General features: G+C 56.5%; 3 protein-coding genes across 3 annotated transcripts; 1 reads left to right on the top strand and 2 right to left on the bottom strand.

The window, feature by feature from the left end:
* Nucleotides 1-4,362: 4,362 nt before the first annotated feature.
* N656DRAFT_791698 (uncharacterized protein) lies at nt 4,363-8,901 on the bottom strand (the record flags this gene model as incomplete). Its single annotated transcript, XM_064817005.1, has 6 exons — nt 4,363-4,394; nt 4,494-4,567; nt 4,621-5,057; nt 5,110-7,951; nt 8,006-8,027; nt 8,076-8,901. The coding sequence occupies 6 exons, from the start codon at nt 8,899-8,901 to the stop codon at nt 4,363-4,365; spliced, it is 4,233 nt and encodes a 1,410-aa protein (XP_064667100.1).
* A 1,646-nt stretch (nt 8,902-10,547) lies between these two features.
* On the top strand, nt 10,548-14,206 carry N656DRAFT_782742 (Utp21-domain-containing protein). The gene is made up of 4 exons (XM_064815816.1): nt 10,548-10,758; nt 10,821-13,515; nt 13,567-14,081; nt 14,146-14,206. The coding sequence occupies exons 1-3, from the start codon at nt 10,645-10,647 to the stop codon at nt 13,905-13,907; spliced, it is 3,150 nt and encodes a 1,049-aa protein (XP_064667099.1). The 5' UTR covers nt 10,548-10,644; the 3' UTR covers nt 13,908-14,081; nt 14,146-14,206.
* N656DRAFT_715751 (putative carnitine transport protein) lies at nt 14,029-15,997 on the bottom strand (the record flags this gene model as incomplete). The annotated part of the gene is made up of 5 exons (XM_064812077.1): nt 14,029-14,068; nt 14,125-14,274; nt 14,336-15,550; nt 15,646-15,742; nt 15,838-15,997. The coding sequence occupies 5 exons, from the start codon at nt 15,995-15,997 to the stop codon at nt 14,029-14,031; spliced, it is 1,662 nt and encodes a 553-aa protein (XP_064667098.1).
* Nucleotides 15,998-17,138: the final 1,141 nt, after the last annotated feature.

Below are 17,138 nucleotides of genomic sequence, written 5' to 3'. Positions count from 1 at the left end.
ACAGACGGAGCAGCGCATCCCCATTGGCCACCACTCATTGCAAAGTCACCGAGACGTTCACGGCACACCGATGCACTATCAACCGGCAAGTTGTCTGACTCCGAGTCCTACAAAGTTGTATGTACAGTACAAGTATGAGCACTTCGTACACTGCATGGTATCCTGATCTTTGACGACAGTCAGCCCTAGCCTTGAACAAAACAGCTGCCTAGGTCGAGCAATAAGGTTGAGGGCTTGCATAGGTGGTTTCAACACATAACTAATGTAATGTTGTACTGTATCATGTAAGGTCGCTCTTCTGTGTGCATTTCTAAGACATGCAGCTGGGTACCTTGCGTCCTGGAAGTGTAAGGTACGGTACTCATGATGGCGTAGGACGTCGTCCGTATCCCCGTGCCGTCTGGAGGGTACTGTATTGTATGTACAGTACTCCGTACAAGTATACATTACGAAGGACCCCAGATGGCATCCTTCCTTAGGACCAGATCGCACTTTCCTCAGTCTCCTGCAGTTGTCGGGATGCCCGTTAGCTCAGTGTTCACTTCTCTGCCTGATCGCAAAAGTGTCTCGAGAGTGTTCGACCGAACAAATTCTGTAACTAAGTTCAGCGATGTGGATTTCTGTGCTCCAGTTGTGGCCCGACGGTATTCCATCCGACGGCCTTCGGTCACGCTTTCATCAAACCGCCAGCGCCACGTTTTCATCAGAGCGCGAGCGCCGCCTTGTGATGTCAGGGTTGCCAGCCTCTCAACCGGAAGGTTTGGTGTGGTCCACTGATTGAAGGAATTACACTTGGAACTTATCGACGGTTGCCTGAAGGGGCAAACAGAACTTTGCAGTGGACCTTGAAAGACTCTTCTAGACAGCTGAGGCTCATGTAAGCTCCATTAATGGTGAGGGATTCTATAGCCCTACTACGAATAGGTATAGTACACTACACCAGATTCGACCGAGTCTTCTAAAGCTTCTAGCGTCTGTCTGAGCGCGAACGCTAGCTAACGGCAATGCCGGGTAGGCGGGGCCAAGCGCGAATGGGTATTCTCGCCAACTCTCGCTGGGGTCTGAATGCTGGTATGCTGATTATGGCAGGACGAGCCGCCGAGATAGGTATGTAGCTGGGCAGATCGTATGACAAATTTCTGCCGATGCCTTCCTACCTATGTAGGTATGTACGGAGGTACTGTACTGTCCATAATAAGTCCTGTTCTGGTGCAAACTCGCACCCATGCGAGTCTGCAGCCGATGGCTCAACGTTGGCTCGAAGTTTCGACATGTACGCGCAGCAGATCATCCTGCCAGTCGGCTGCAGCCCGAAAAAAGCAACCGCGTTCCGCCGCATGGAGGTACTGTACAGTACATTACAGCCGACCAATTGGGGCCCATTCCCGCGTCTCTGCTGACTTCAAACACCTGCGACCAATCTGGGGACCCTAATGCAGCAGGTACGACGAATGGTCTATGCGCCGCTGCAGTCAAAGTCAACACTTCCTAACTTTACTGGTTGTGTATCCGTTGGACTTCCATAGGAAGTCATCGTTAATCTCCGCCATATCCGCCATGTTCCTCCTCTCGCAAGTCGGGTTGTCGGTGCGTGCCCGACTGAGGCTTGCACCGTGTGCGTGGTGTGACCGGTAACGACTGGCAACGGATTGCCATTTGCCTGGGTTATTAACTGCCCACCCTTCAAACGAGCAGTCCTCTTCGCGCTTGGTTTTAGCCAGTTTCGTATGAGGTGCCAGTTCCACACGCTTTGCTCCCTAACACGCTTTGCTCCCTAACACGCTTTGCTCCCTAAGGTACAGTACAGTCCTAACGTTCATAGACTCGGCAGTGAGCAAGCGTTGCCAACGCAATCGCGGCTTCGGGCTCTTGGGCACTCGCATCTGCAAACCATCACCAAAATCTATCCCATTGGGTTTTGCATGGAAGATGCAATCGCAACCGCCTTGGAAAACAGCTATGCCCATCTGGCATATACCCGTCCGATCGGCGCAGGCAGCCGGCTGCCTGTGCCCCGTCACATCATGCCGTATGCCGTACTCACACATGATACGGATGTGTGTGGGAGCCCCAATCGCCAAGATAGCCGAACAGCCTCACCTGCCGGCATCAGAGCTCCAACTGCAGGTTTCAACCTTCACCGTACTGGGCACTGCTGGCTGCTCCGCAGGATTCTGAATGGCGCCCGGTCATCAACAAATCCCCCTTCTAGGCTGCCACGAGTCCACGGCTCCAATGGTTGCCCATGGGCCATGAGTGCCACCCCTCAGCCCGACTCGCCGGCAACAGTTCCGCTCAAAGGGTCGACCAGAATGGCCCCTCCCCACGCGTCCCACCACATCATACTACACCAGAGTGCGGAACGTACAGAATCACCGAACTATTGTGCACAAGACGTACTTCATAGCGGCCGAGGCACCCCGAGCTTACTTACACTAATAACGTCAATATACAACGAGTTACTTACCATATCGGTGCTTTTCGCTTTGGCGCAACGACAAATTTACCATTCCGGACCCGCGGTACCACCATTATGTGGACGTTATCAGTCCAAATCTGTTGGTCCTTGTTTCCTCGACGCCCAGATCAGGACGCGAGATGAACAAGTGCATTAGCTGTCACAGCTTCAAGATTGTAGATCCAGGTTTCCTTATGCAGTAACTAAGGGAAATCCTTGCAGGTGTTCGTGGTCCAGCTACCCCTCCGTCGCACCTAAGCTTCCTTCTCCACTTGTCCGGAGCCAGTTCGCGATCCGTACTAATGTGGATGTATTGTACCGTTGCTACGCTACAACGCCCTTACCCATGTCTTGCCTTCTCTTGACAGGCTGACAGGTGAAGACACGAAGAACCCTGCGGCAGCTCAACGTAACGCTGCCCCCACCTATGTGAGTGTGTAGGTACGTACTGTGGTATGTACTTGTACATTCATATGTATACTATACGGATACACCATCCGTCCTCGGTGCGGTAGTATCTGCAATCTACGTGGTGTACAGTCCCCCCCTTGTTTGTTCGTTAGCGCCTGACTTTAAGACTAGGGTCAACCCTAAGATTTCAATTTCAACATCAAAACGGCCAGTTTTTCCGCGAAAAAAGGGCTCTGAAGAAAATAGTCTCCTTGAGTAATGCTAGATACTCTTTCTTCTTACATTGAATCAATCGTTCTGGCTGCTGAGAAGCATTTCTCTGATTTCTGGACATGGATCCCTGTCGAGAGTCCTGCTCTAACAAACAAACAAGGGGTGAACTGTAGTACTGCAGCTTTCTACATTCACTACACCCACTAGATATGTACTTGTACATACGTACAACAGGGCTTCATGTCACTCACTCACATCCTCTCAACAGACGCCGAATCCCTCTACTCCCCTTCACCGAGTAGTCCCAAAACTCCAAACAACGCTCGACCGGTGAGCGGGCTGGGAGCGGCATTCCGGCTACGAGGCTACAAACTCTTATGGACTCACAGCAAAGTTATAACGGAGTTAAAGAGTTATAAACCCGGGCCAGCAACTCATCGTCATGCCCCCACGGGAAAGGAGCCTGCGGTTGCTTGCTGCTTGGCTTCGCGAAATGCATCGAACGGCAGCATGTTGGCAAGCATGGATGATGGACTAGTGTAGACAAAAGCATGGACAAAGCGTCACATCGCTCTGGTTTGGATGCGCCTGACGTTGGGCCAATCCTGGCTCTCCGGGGGCTGCTGGGCCGTCCCGCATCAAACGGCGGTTCCCACGAAACCGGAACCAGAGATTATCATGGCTTGTGGCTCTTGCTCGCATCTCGTCAACTCGTCCCGTCCTAGCCATCGTACCGAGCAAGGCTCCCCGCGCGCTGTTCTTGTTTTGATCCCGTCCACATCCTTCTATAGCAGAGCAGTGTATGAACTAACTACACTAGGCGAGCTGCGCTTTGGTTCGGCCGGCTACGGGACGATTTCCCGGATACACGCCTGCCCGACCAAACAAAACTCCTTTAAGCCCACCCGCTCGCCACGGAACCATGGGCGACCAGCTCCAACGCCCTGACTCGGGCTCACTCGGCTTCACGGAATGCCACCCTATACATACAACGGCCCTTTGTCGCGACACGCAACCACAACGAGCGGTGAGAGGCGCCACGGCCAACGTTTGCTCGGCTCGTCCATCCTGTACACCACGCTGCCACGCCAAGCCGTGAGACAGGAGACCATGTTCGTCCCAAATCGGATCCCGCCCTTGGCCTTTTTGGGGCGAAAAGCTCGTGACGTATGTAAATATAACCTTCCCGTATTTGGGACGGAAAACGGTACCTGTCCTTGCTCACAGGTTGAAATCGGTCCGGTTGCCAGAACGGGTTTCTTGGAGTCCAACTCCTCTCATCACTCGCCACCCTCGCCTGCTTTAGGTGGATCTGACAGGGACGTGCTCGTCGAGTCCGTACTAGGCACATCCGCGGCTTCCTCGTCCTCATGCCCGGCAGGCTTCATCTCCAGGAGCGCCTCGCTCTCACCCTGATGCTGCTTCTCTTGGAAAGTGAAGGCATCCGAAAGGTTGACGGCTAGGAACGTCTTGGGCAGTTTCACCCTGCAAGCTGGTTAGTGGACTGCAGACTTCAGAGCCTGATGAGGAAATCATACTGGTGGAACTTTGCCCGCAGAGTCTCAATCACCACCATCCAGTCGGCGTGGGCTGTCAGGCTTCGGCGCGGCGCGCATCCGATGCAGTGCCTGCTGTCGAGCTGCACGTCGAGCGGGTCAAAGACGTGGCAACCCGGGCTTATGGTGATCTTAATGCTGTAGTTGAATACGGGGCTCCCGTCGCTGTTAATGGGAGGGTTGGCCGGCATTTCGTACAGCTCGAACGAGATCTGCGACAGGTAGTCGAGCTCGGGGATTGTCGCCCGCTTGATCTTGGTCTCGAGCCCACCCTCCAAGATGCAGTTGAGCAGCGTGTAGATGTGCGACTCCTTGGTGAAGTAGATGAAGCACTTGGCCTCGTCCGACGCCTGCATGTCTTCCAGATCCTGCACGATTTCCTTGAGGAGCGGGAGGGAGGTGAGGAGGCCGATTTCAAGCTACGGTAGGTCAGTTAACCAGTCATGTCGCCGCCCGGCAACGCACGCTCACCTTTTCACTGTCCGAGATCCCGTACTCCTGCGGGCAGATGAAGTCAAACAGCACCTTGGCGAGCTGGTACAGCTCTCGGAGCGGCTCGAAGCGGGCGTCCGTCTTGGCCTTGGTCTGGCTGTTGCCTCGGTACAGATGGAAATACTTCTCGGGCAGCTCGGCCTCGACGCCGCCCCGCGGGTTGTAGAGAAACGACCGCCTGTGGAAGATACGCTTGACGGCCTTGTGACCATGGCTCTCGATCTTCTCGGAGAGCGTACCAGACCCACCACTTCTCTCTGAACCGGTATCTTCAGCGTCTTTTGGTGGCGTCGTCTTGCCACTGAACGAGGCCCCATACTCCTCCTCGAGCATCGCCTTGGGCGGCGTGAAGACCCATTCGAGGAACTGGCGGTTGTGCAGCGCGTCAAACTTCATCGTATCGTACAACTCAGAAATCTTACTAGGATCAACCTTCTCGCCGTCGCAGAATTCGGCAAACAGCTTCTCCCACCGCTCCTTGAAGAGTTCCGCATCCTCGCCGCAGCACCACCGCGCCTGGATGTTGTTAACAGGGCTAGCTTGTGATGGTGATCCGCCCGAGTTGAGCGAGGACAGCGACGCGCCAGAGGTGCTCTGCTCGATGGCTTTGTCCATAACCAGGTCGGTGCCGCTCGACGAGTTTGAGAACCCGCTGGACAGCTTGGCGTAGTTGTGCTGCATCACCTTGCGGTGAAAGTTCATCAGCTGTACGACCCTTGTCTGCACTTCGGACGGCTCCGGCATGTTTGCAGGCCAGGCGAACTGCGGCGGACGTTCGTTGCCCTTGCGAAGCAGCCCCTTAAGCTTCTTCTTGACTTTGTCCATTTCGTCCTTGGCCGCGTTGGAGTCGTCCAGCAGGTCCTTGCGGATCGTGATGAAGTCCTCAGGCAAGTCCTTCTTGTTGAGGAAGCTGGCGGCCCAGATCTGGGCGCTCGTCACGACGCGCCGCTCGCTGCTGCTAAAGACATGCACCTCATCCAGCACCTCGCGGTTCATGAGCCCCAAGTCGGATCGCATGTTCTCTCCAAGTTCCTGGGACTGGTATCGCGCCGAATGCGTCGGCTCCCCACCCCATTTAACTATCAGTTGTAGCTTGTCAAGTACAAGGCTCTCCTCGGCAGCCGTAAACTTGGACATGGTCACGCCAGAGAGCGAGTCGTGCCTCTTAGGCGGCTTGCGTGGCACTTTACCGTCATCCTTGTTGGCTCCATCTGGTTCCTCGACCAGCCGGTCATCCTTGGCGGTGCCCTGGTGCTCCTCGGCCGGTTTCGACTCGGTCTTCTTCCGGAACATGGGCTTGATCTGCACCTTGGTCCCGGCCCAGCTACCCTTCTTGATCAAGACGTTGCGCAGAGCCTTGAGCTTTCCGCGGTCTTCAATGCCCGCTCTCATGGCTACGTCGACAGCTTCGAGTACGCTCGCCAGGGCGGGCTCGCCAATGAGGAGGACCTCCTCCTGGTGGCCTTTGAGTAGCTCGATGAAGGGTGCCGTATGGAAGGTGAACTTGTACTTTTGTTTGGGCGTGCGGTCCGCGTGGCGGATGACCGATACGACACCCTTGAGCTTCCAACTGGGCTTGGGGGGCGGCGGCGGTGGCGGTTCTTGCTCTTCTTGCACCGCGTTTTCTGGCAGCATCGACGGCGTGGCCGACATGATGGACGGCGCAGCAGTGGACGGCGCGCTGTCGACCACGGACGACGGGAACTGAGCGACCAGCGGACTCGCGGGTATGCTGCCGAATTTGGTCTCGGCCTTGGTGGACGGGAGCGATTCAACCGGCGAGTCTCGAGCTGCCTTCTCGATGCTTGGTCTTCCCTGCGACGAGGCAAGCGGGTGCTCCCTCTCTTTGTTCGCCGAGGCAGCCCGGGCTGCCAGTGGATCCACATCCGAAATTGCCGGAGACAGCATGGGAGGCGTCCTTCCATCTCTGCGCAGTTTCTCCTTCATAAACATATCCCTGAGGATGCTGGCACAGTGGTCATAGTAGTCCTCGTTATCCTTGACGAAGCTCCAGCCGTTAACGTCGATAACATAGCTCTTTCCGCCAGCCCGCAGGAAGTCGAAACCGCAGACGCGCTGGCCAAAGGTTGTGCTGATTTTGCTCGCAATTTCCTTCTCTTCGCTGCTTAGCGCTGTGACGTACCGCACCTCCTTTCCATGCGTGTTGCGTCGCACCACGCCGTCCACGACCGGAGATTTTCTGGTTTCGGCATGACAGTACGATGGGCCGACCGTGTATGCCTTGACATCTTCGGCGTTATCTACTTGCATAAAGCGCTCATATATGAAACTATCGTTAGGCTGGGTTATGGCGCGCGGCACCGTCAAGCCCTCGACGTACTCGCTGCTCTTGTTGCCGATCTTGCGAAACAGCTTGCGGGCGCCGCCACCAGCCGACGAGGGAAAGTATATGATTATGTTATGGTCCTCGCCGCTTGTCGGCTTCTCAACAAAAGGCTTTTTGATCAAGGTGCCGTCGACCGAAAGTATGTCGCCGCCGTCGAGCAGTTCAACCTTCCGGGGCGCTATCGTGCTAGCCTTGGCAGGGTCAGGGTCGGTGGGCTCGAAGACGATTCCGGTGAGGTCCCGGATGTGCTTGCAGATGTCGGGAGTGAGCAGCTTCGGGCCGCCATCGCGGTTTACCTCTATGCGTCGGGGAGTGGGCACGCCGATGCGATCGAGTAGCCGCAGGCAGAGACGGCGGTCCCAGAGAATTTTTTGCATGGGCACATCGTTGACGCAGAAGGGCTTGCGAGCCTTGACGTAGGCTATGGCTTTCTCTAGGGGGAAGCCATCCGAGTAAAACGAGATAAGGTAATCACTGAAATCGTTAGCAACGAATCTGAGGCAAGGACAAATGCCGAAAGGTACTTGCCATATGGGCCAATTTTCCACCTCTACCTTAGATTAGCCGTGTTCGAGATAGAGCAGGGAAGAAGACTCACCCTCGTCGAGAATAACCTTGTCCCCGAAGACACAGACGTCAAACTCGCGGTTCTGTATTAACCTATTCAATATGTTCCTACTTGGCTTGCTCCGCGCCTTGACATCAAGGGCACACACGCCAATGACACCCCATGGGGCCGGCTTGTGCTCTTCCTTCTCCGGGCGGTGTGACAAGGCGCGGTCGCCGCTTGGGCTGTGGCTGCTGGCGGCAGTGCTCCCGCTGAACCTACGCTTTGCCCGGCTGCGAGAGCGAGTCGGCTGCGGGCGCGGTGTGGGATTTGCGGTCTGCTGCTGCTGCTGCTGCGACTTCTTTGCCATATCACCGAGGTGCGGCGCGTGTGCTTCGCGATGAATGGGCTGCTGTACGCCCTGGGAGGAGGAGGAGGAGGCCGCAACAGTCACGCTCGACACGCCGGGTTCGGCCTGTGCGGTGGCGAGAGCCTTGGCGCCGCCAGACGGCGCCAGGAACCCGGGCACGGACCGTTGGACCGGCGCTCCGGTGGTACCGCCAACATCGCTCCCGTAGGCTGAGGCTGCCGGGCTCGGGTTACCGCGGACTGAGGCGAAACTGTACATGGAGCCCGCGCTCAGACGGTTGGTGATGACAGCGTCCGAGATGGACGAGCGGGCGCTGTGCATGGAGGGCTCAGGAAAGTTACGGTAGTGGTTTGTATCACTGTTCGTGCCCACCAGGGGACGAGGTATATCGGGTGTGCCGTGGGCGTCCTCGAGGGTCGCAGCGTCCTGGACCGAGTGCGCTGGAGCTACAGCCTCTTCGGAGGTGTCTTCGCAGGTGTCTGGGAAGCTGGTGGAAGGCGGGGCCATCGATACATCTGCTGTGTCGGCATGGGCATCGGCGATGACTGGCTCGTCCTGCTGGCCCGGCCCAATGGGCAAGGGCGAGTCCATCGGGTGTTGGGCCATGGGTCCAAGATTGTCGGGCCCTCCTGCCGGAGCCGGGTCGAAAGCAGCAGGCATTGGCATTCGGGCATTCTCCATTGAACTTGTGTCCTCGTCTCGAATTTCCGCAGAAAGAGTTGGCACCGATGGCTCTCGACGCCTCGCGTCCGCATCCGCATCGCCCACTATGCGATTCATTGTGCCACCAGGATCCGACTCCATACTGGCTCAACACTATGCGCTTGGGAAGGTCGCGGTCTGCTATCTGCGGTCGGCGAGACACTAGAGACACTAGCAGTTCATAGAAATGCGATTCGTCGACATTTAAGAGGCCCCGGAGCCAGGTCAAGGGCTCAGGTGCGCATCGGTGGCAACATGGATGGTGCAGATATTTACAAAGACGGAGGACATTCTTGCAAGAGTTGCAGGCCCTTCCCTGCCCCGTCCTCCCTCGTTTCCACGTGAATAAAACCTTAACGTTACCTGATAGTTGGCCGGCGCAATCGACCAGCTCCGGTGGAGCATGCCCTAGCAATCCATCCACCCAAGGTAGGGAGATAAAGAGTTTCCTGTTCAGGTACGGAGGCGGACAGTGACACGAAGAAGTGATCGGGGACTAGGCTAAGGGGTTGATTGTATGTATGTACGCAGCATGATTCACCAGACTAAGGTAGCGGTTTTATAGCAGGGATTTGATTTTTCGGGGCGGGGCTTTGGAGGGCCAGAGGAAGCATGATGACGCCCCAGAACAGCCCTTTTCAGGGACACATTCGGCTGGCATGGTCATTCCACGGGCCAGCCACAAGCCACCCGTAGCCATGGTTCACAGATCTCGGCCGGCTGGAAGTACGGAGGTATTTCCAGGTTAACTTGCAAATAGCCTACAAATGGAAGTATCCGTAAATCGAGGCTCAACATCATCAATTCGTAACCAACTCAAAAACCTACCCAGTTAGACGGGTTTACCTGCGCCAGATTGTCCACAATGAGTCTGTTTGCTGCTCAGCTGAAGCCGCAGTATCATGTTACCGCTCTGAGCGGCAGGAAAGTGGTCGCGTGACCTGCAAAGCCCCAAGTCAAGACCTGCAACATAGGCCCAAAGGCTGATAGGTATCTATCGGATCTGTGCAGGCGGTCAAGAATGCGGATCGAGATTGTGCACATCGGATGTGGGTGCCGTGATCGGGAGCGTTGTCTTGGCGAGCTGTGCGCCTATGCCCGGTGAATCCTTTGGTGGGCTTCTGTGGAGTACTAGAAAGGTACCTTGATTACTGTAAGGTTGATTCTATACAGTAGATCCTCACATGAGCTTTCTTCCAATTCTTTCGTCAGTTATTTCTCGTATAACTTTCTCTCAACTTGCTGTACTTAATATTAGATTTCATGCATTTTTCAGTCTTGAGCTATCATGAAGGAACGGGGTATTAATACACAGGCTCGAGACAGGGTTCCCAGTGCTAAGTGCTAAGTGAGCCCGGGCCGCTTGCCGAATAGCGACCCCACGCTAGCCAAAAACGGCAGTGGTGATCGTGAAATTTTCTTGGGATGCCTTTCCTTTCATTCGGCCTGTGAACGGTGACCGCCCAGCCTTTTTCTAGACACCAGCATCTGGAGACGACAGAGAGCTACTAGCAGATTGCGAGTGGTCTCGAACCGCTGTCTGACACAATGCCTCATTCAGAGCCCGATCGGCCGTCAACCAAGCGGCAAAAGCTGGAAGCCGCCGTCAAGTCGTCCGCAGCATCATCAAACAGAGGGTCGGCCATTTTTGCCCCATTTCGAGTATGTTCATGACGGTGCAAAACTCAACTTTACTCCAATTTTGTTCTAACACTAAGTAACAGACCATTGGACTGGTATCCCCAACTAGTGTGCCGTTTACCTCGATTCCTCTCGGCAAAACCACCTTCCAGATCACCACCTCGGTCGGCCGGGCCCTGCAGACGTACGATCTCAAACGCGGCCTCAATCTCGTCTTCGTTACGCGCCCCCAGACGCCCGCCGACATCACTGCAACTTATGCTTGGAAGGACCAGGTGTTTGCTGCCTGGGGAGACCCCCGCAATGGCGAGCCTCAGGGTCTGTGGGCGTTCCAGCGCGGCAGGAAGGCTGTTGAGCTGCGGCTGCCAGCCGATCTCGACCAGCCCATCAAGCAGATTCTCATCTTTGGCTCGTGGATAGTCGCTTGCGCCCTGACGAGGATAGAAGTGTGGAAGTCGGCTACCCTGGAGCACTACACGACCATCTTCACATCTTCGGCCAAGAAGGGCGACAACGAGTTAACTGGAGGCATCTGCAACATGCCGACCTTCCTCAACAAAATATTCGTGGGACGGAGAGACGGTTGGGTTGAGATCTGGAATGTCAGCACGGGAAAGCTGATCTATACCATCTTGCCGCCATCGCCTGACTGCGGTGCCGTCACTTGTCTCGAGCCCAGCCCAGCCATATCCCTGTTGGCAATTTCTTACTCTGCGGGCCCTCTAGTCATCCAAAATGTGCTTACGGACAAGCCTGTCTTGCGGCTGAATGCTGGTACCGAGGAAGCCCCAGTTACCTCAATCTCGTTCCGGAGCGATGGCCAGGGCGCCGGGCATGACGGCCGTAAAGATGGTGTCATGGCCACCGCGACAAGCTCTAGTGGTGATGTCACGTTCTGGGACCTCAACAAGGGTGGAAGGATAATGGGTGTGCTCAGAAGCGCGCACAATCCTCCTTCTGAGCGCGGAGACGTCCGCGGCGGTATCAGCAAGGTCGAATTCCTACCGGGCCAGCCTGTCATCGTCACAAGCGGGCTTGATAATGCTCTCAAGTCATGGATCTTCGACGAGTCGCCATTCTCGCCCGTTCCTCGTATTCTGCACATGCGGAGCGGACACGCTGCGCCAGTCAGCTGCCTGCAGTTTCTGCCTTCAGACTTCGATGGCGCCGAGGCCGGCAACAAATGGCTGCTCAGCGGTGGCCGAGACAGGAGCCTATGGGGTTGGAGTCTGCGCCGCGACGGACAGAGCTCTGAGCTCAGCCAAGGCAGCATCCGCAAGAAGGCGCGGAAAATCGGCCTCCTCGCGGGCGGCTCGCTGTCCCACGGCCCGACTACTACGCTGGACGACCTCAAAGCGCCGGAAATTACTTGTATCGCATCATCTCTGAACCGAGACGGTGGTATTGGAGCGATGCCGGGCAAGCAGATGATTTGGGACAAGGGCAGCGACAAGAACAAGCTCACTAGCGCTGAACTCAGCGGCATGACCGGGTGGGAAAGCGTCGTCACGGCGCACAGGGACGACCCATGGGCTCGTACCTGGTTTTGGGGCAGGAAGAGAGCCGGCCGGTGGGCCTTCAAGACGGGCGACGGGGAAAGCGTCTCGACCGTTGCCATCAGCCCGTGCGGCACCTTTGCTCTTGTCGGCTCGGTGGCGGGCAGTATTGACATGTTTAACCTGCAATCCGGGCGGCATCGGCAGCGGTTCCCATCCAGACTAACACCGGCGCAGTTGAGGCAATTAAAGATGCAGCAGCTCAAGACGCTGGACAAGGTCGATCAGTTGCAGACCCCCGCCAAGACGTTTGCACCGGGCACCGGGAGACACACAAATGCCGTCACTGGCATTGTCGTCGACTCGCTCAACAAGACGGTAATATCATGCTCACTCGACGGCAAGGTTAAATTCTGGGACTTTGTGACGGGCAACCTTGTCAATGAAATCGACTGGGCGCCCATGACAAGAATCACAGCGTGCCGCTACCATCCCGGCAACGACCTCATGGCATTTGCGTGCGATGACCACTCGATCCGGATAGTCGACATCGAGACGAAGCAGACAATTAGAGAGTTCTGGGGTTGCCGCGGTGAAATCAACGACTTTTGCTTCTCCAATGACGGCAGATGGATCGTTGCCGCCTCTCAGGATTCGATCATCCGTGTGTGGGACTTGCCAACGAGCCACCTTATCGACGCCTTCCGCCTTGAGAAACCCTGCACGGCCCTCGCTTTCTCCGGCACAGGCGAGTACCTCGCAGGAGCAGTTCAAGACAGTCTCGGCGTGCAGATCTGGACAAACCGGACCCTCTTCAAGCACGTGCCAACTCGGCAGATCTCGGACAAGGACATTGGTCAGATCTCCGAGCCGACAACCTCGGGCGAGGGCGGTCAGGGTCTCATCGAAGCTGCCTTTGAGGCGGACGGCGCGGCCGAGGATGAGGAACAGGAAGACGGCGTGGCTGCACCTGTGCTAGACCAGCTCAGCAAGGACATGATGACGCTCAGCTTGGTGCCCAGGAGTCGCTGGCAGACGCTGCTCCACATTGACCTGATCAAAGCGCGCAACAAGCCCAAAGAGCCACCCAAGGCGCCCGAAAAGGCTCCCTTCTTCTTGCCGTCGGTAGGCGCAGCAAATCCGCTTGTGCCTGCGCCCGAGTCGGCACGTGAAAAGGCTGCCGGCACGGTAAGCGGTGCGTCACGAATAACTCAGCTTGACCGGGCAAGGCAAGAGCAGGCGTTCTCATCCAAACTTCTGGCTGCTGCTGCCTCGGGAAATTGTAAGTATCTAGGTGCCTTTTGTCGTGAGATCTACTGGCTAACGCGCCCAGACGATATATTCATCGAACACCTCAAAACCCTGGCGCCGTCGGCAGCAGACCTAGAAATCCGCTCGCTGTCGATAGGCGATGGCGACGACGCATCGAACGAGCTACTCCACTTTATCCGGGCAATGATCAGCCGGCTCGAGGCGAGACGCGATTATGAGCTGACGCAGGCGTGGATGACAGTATTTCTGCGACTACACTTTGATCTGGTCATGGAGAACGAGGCATTGCTAAAGACGCTCGCCGAGTGGAAGGAGCATCAGGCAAGAGAACGGGACCGCCTGCAGGATCTGGTTGGATATTGCCGGGGTGTTGTGGGTTTCTTGAGGAGTCCGAGGACATGAGCATGATGGCGCGTCAATTCTACGAGAGCGGCGAACAATCCAATCGTCTATCTTTAATTCTTGGGTATCTGTCTACTGCCGGTTGATGGCATCCGGGCGCAACGCCGTCCGGATCACGACATTATCCAAAGACATAGTCCAACAGTCTGTCGAACGCGTTGCTGCATCATGCGGGTAAGCATATATATATGTCTTGAACTCGGGAAACACGACTCACCTTGGCGGCGTTGGCACATAGGTGCGCTCGTACTCGTCAATCTCGTCGAGATTCTTGACCAAGTCGACCTCGGTGGCCCGGTACATCTTGGTCCTTTTGCCGATTTTCCATCCGACGTAGAGGACAGGGCAAATGCCGATCATGCAATACCTGCGGTCCACCGTCAGCGTCACGGGCAACCAAGCAGCTCCGGGCAGAGATAGGTACTCACGAGGAGAGGAAACTCGGCACGTCCCAGTGTCCCGGCAGGAAGACGGTATAACCGCCCACAAAGGCCATGACGGAGCACGCAATCAGGCCATACCAGGCCGCGTACGGCTGCAGCCGAGCCCTGTAGGGCAGCGTCTCACGTGCGATCCCCTGCGTCTTGAGAGCGGCGTGAAAGCGGATGTAGGTCAGGCACATGACGCTAAAGTTGATCAGCTGGCTGGCCGTTACCAGGTTGACAAACCACTGCAGCACCACGGCAGCACTGTTGGAGACCTGCAGAAAGGCCAGCAGGGCAATGGCGAGTACCGTGAGCACGCAGTAGATTGGCACACCCTTGCCATTGCAGCGGGTAAACAAGGCCGGGGCCTTGCCCTCGAGCGCCAGCCCGTACAGGGACCGCGAAGCGCAGTAGACATAGCTGTTGCCGGCCGAGAACGCGGCCGTCAGCACCATGGCGTTGACAATGTCCGGCAGCACGCGGATCTGTAGGCGGTTCATGGCCACCACGTAGGGGCTGGCGGCGGCGCCCGGGGCGCCCGTGCTGAAGGCCGTCTTCATCTCCTCGTCGTTGTGCGGCACCAGGATGCCGACGGCCAGTGACCCGAGCACAAAAAACGTCGTCAGGCGGTAGAAGACGGCGTTGAAGGCGCGTGGCATGACGACACGCGGGTTCTCGGCCTCGCCGGCGGCCATGGAGACGTAGTCGGGCCCGGCGATGGTGAAGGAGGCCTGGATGAGGCACTGCAGGAAGCCGAGGAAGCGGCCGAGGTCGCCAGAGTGGTACAGCTCGGCGAAGGCGCCCGGTTCATACCAGAAACGGAAGCCGAATCGGTCGTGAAGCGGGTTGCCGCCCAGCATGACGATGAAGGTGAAGACGAGTAGGCCGACAATGAGGAGCACCTTGCCCAGGGCGGCCCAGAACTCGACCTCGCCGTACCACTGCACGGCCAGGATGTTGATGATGCCGTACAGGACCATGGTGATGGCGATGATGCCGCCGGCGGGCACGACGTCGCTCCAGTAGTGGATGATGACGTTGCAGGCCGTGATCTCAAAGGGCACCATGGCGGCCTCGAAGATGAAGAAGTTCCAGCCGGCGGCGAACCCAAAGGCCTCGTCGACGTAGCGGCCGGCGAAGCGGATGAAGGGCGACGAGATGGGCAGGTAGGTCACCATCTCGGCCATGCACAGCGTCACGGCCAGGATGACGGAGCACCTTTTGCAGCAGCACCCGCATGTCGCATGTCAGTCCGCCATGTTACGTCAAATCAATCACATTTGGGGAACGTATTCTGCAGAGCTACTACCCACCATAATGTGAATGCAAGGAACAGGCTCGCCGGCCCGCCGTTGAGGAGCCCCTTGCCGATCTGGACGTACAGAGCCGTTCCGATGGTTCCTCCGATGCCTGTGTGTGTGCACAGTGTTTAATTATTTGTGCGGGGAGCATGGGAGCTAGGAGCTAGGAGAGTTCAGAGTCAAGAGTCGGAGCCAGGAACGTACCGATCAGCTGAATGTGGCGCGACTTGAGCTTCCGGTGGGTGTGATCGCGGGAGATGCTCTGGATCGACGCATTGTCCGACGACGGCCTCTCGGCGGTGGCCTTTTCGGCGTCCTTGACGGGAACAGCACTGCCTGAATAGTCCAAGCCGGTTGATGCCATATTTGTTGCTCACTTGCTGTTGTGGGTTTCTTTTCTTGTGAGTCTCGATGCGCCCAGGCGTTGGTGACGACCCGAGCGAGGTAGACTCAGTGTATCTGCTTGAGGAGAAGGGAGAAAAACTGGACGACAAACGTCATGGGGGCCTATTTGAGTGACCGTCTGGATACTGCAGTGAGCAAAGCAATTCTTTTCCTTGGATAGGGATAGGATCCCGAGGGTCTGGGACTCTATTGGAGAGAAGCGAGCTATATCGCAACACCACTGTCCTATGCAGTATACAAGAACACGCTCAGAAGCTCAAGATGGAGCCATTTTAAACGGAACTGTGAGTAGTGGTACAGTAGTATTATTTACTGTGCGTCGTGAAAATTCCAGAGCTTGTCCTTGTCATATGCTTCTGAGCCCTGACGATCACCACTTAAGGTTACCGCGCATTACGTCGAGCCAGCACTTCAAGACTTTTAGTGTAGCTCGGGTGCACGAATTGACGAATAGGCCGTTTTCTTGGTAGTGGCGCCATCTGACGCAATACTTGTCCACCATGGGCAAGTGAGAGCCAAGATGATCCCGCGAGACCCGCATCCCACCGACGAGTTGGCAGGAGCAAGATGTTCTGCGGCTCCTGCCTGGTTAGGCCGTGGTGGGGGGGAAGGGGGTCAGGGGCAAGGCGGGGGACCTGGAAGTCGGTGAAAGGTACGGAGGTACGGGGCTCTACCTGGTTTGGTTCGGACGGAGCGCATGCCAAGCTTGCCGTCACTGCCTTCGGCCGGGGTCACGATCGCGTATCGTGGCCCTGTACGAAGTACAAGTTAGCCTGAAGGTGGCTCGGGGGTGGCTTGCATTGATGAACCCGTTTGGCCCAAAGTCCCGAGCACTGCGACCCCTCGCTGTGAGTCGCTGACCACATGCAAATGTGCCCCATGCAAATGAACATCGAGCGTAGAATGCGCGGACATGGTCTTCAACACCGATCCCTTTTAGAATCTTGAATTCATGATGGCCACGCCGTATCCTCTCCGTGGTGGCACACCTAAAATTTCATTGTTTGCAGTTCATATCCTACCCGACCTACCGGCAATCCGGCACTGGCACATGAAAGTGAAACACAGGGGCGGGGTATGTCTTGTTATAAAGCCACTAG

The sequence above is a fragment of the Canariomyces notabilis genome, assembly GCF_033297395.1.
Source record: "Canariomyces notabilis strain CBS 508.74 unplaced genomic scaffold N656scaffold_24, whole genome shotgun sequence".
NCBI lineage: Eukaryota > Fungi > Ascomycota > Sordariomycetes > Sordariales > Chaetomiaceae > Canariomyces > Canariomyces notabilis.
The sequence above is the reverse complement of the archived record's forward strand: the minus strand, read 5'-3'. Positions and strand labels throughout refer to the sequence as shown.

Bases quoted from the DNA above. Each gene is read 5' to 3' on its own strand.
- N656DRAFT_782742 (XM_064815816.1), top strand. From the start codon at position 10,645: ATGCCTCATTCAGAGCCCGATCGGCCGTCAACCAAGCGGCAAAAGCTG. The intron at 10,759-10,820 runs GTATGTTCATGA...ACTAAGTAACAG, and splicing joins CCATTTTTGCCCCATTTCGA to ACCATTGGACTGGTATCCCC. The intron at 13,516-13,566 runs GTAAGTATCTAG...TAACGCGCCCAG, and splicing joins TGCTGCTGCCTCGGGAAATT to ACGATATATTCATCGAACAC.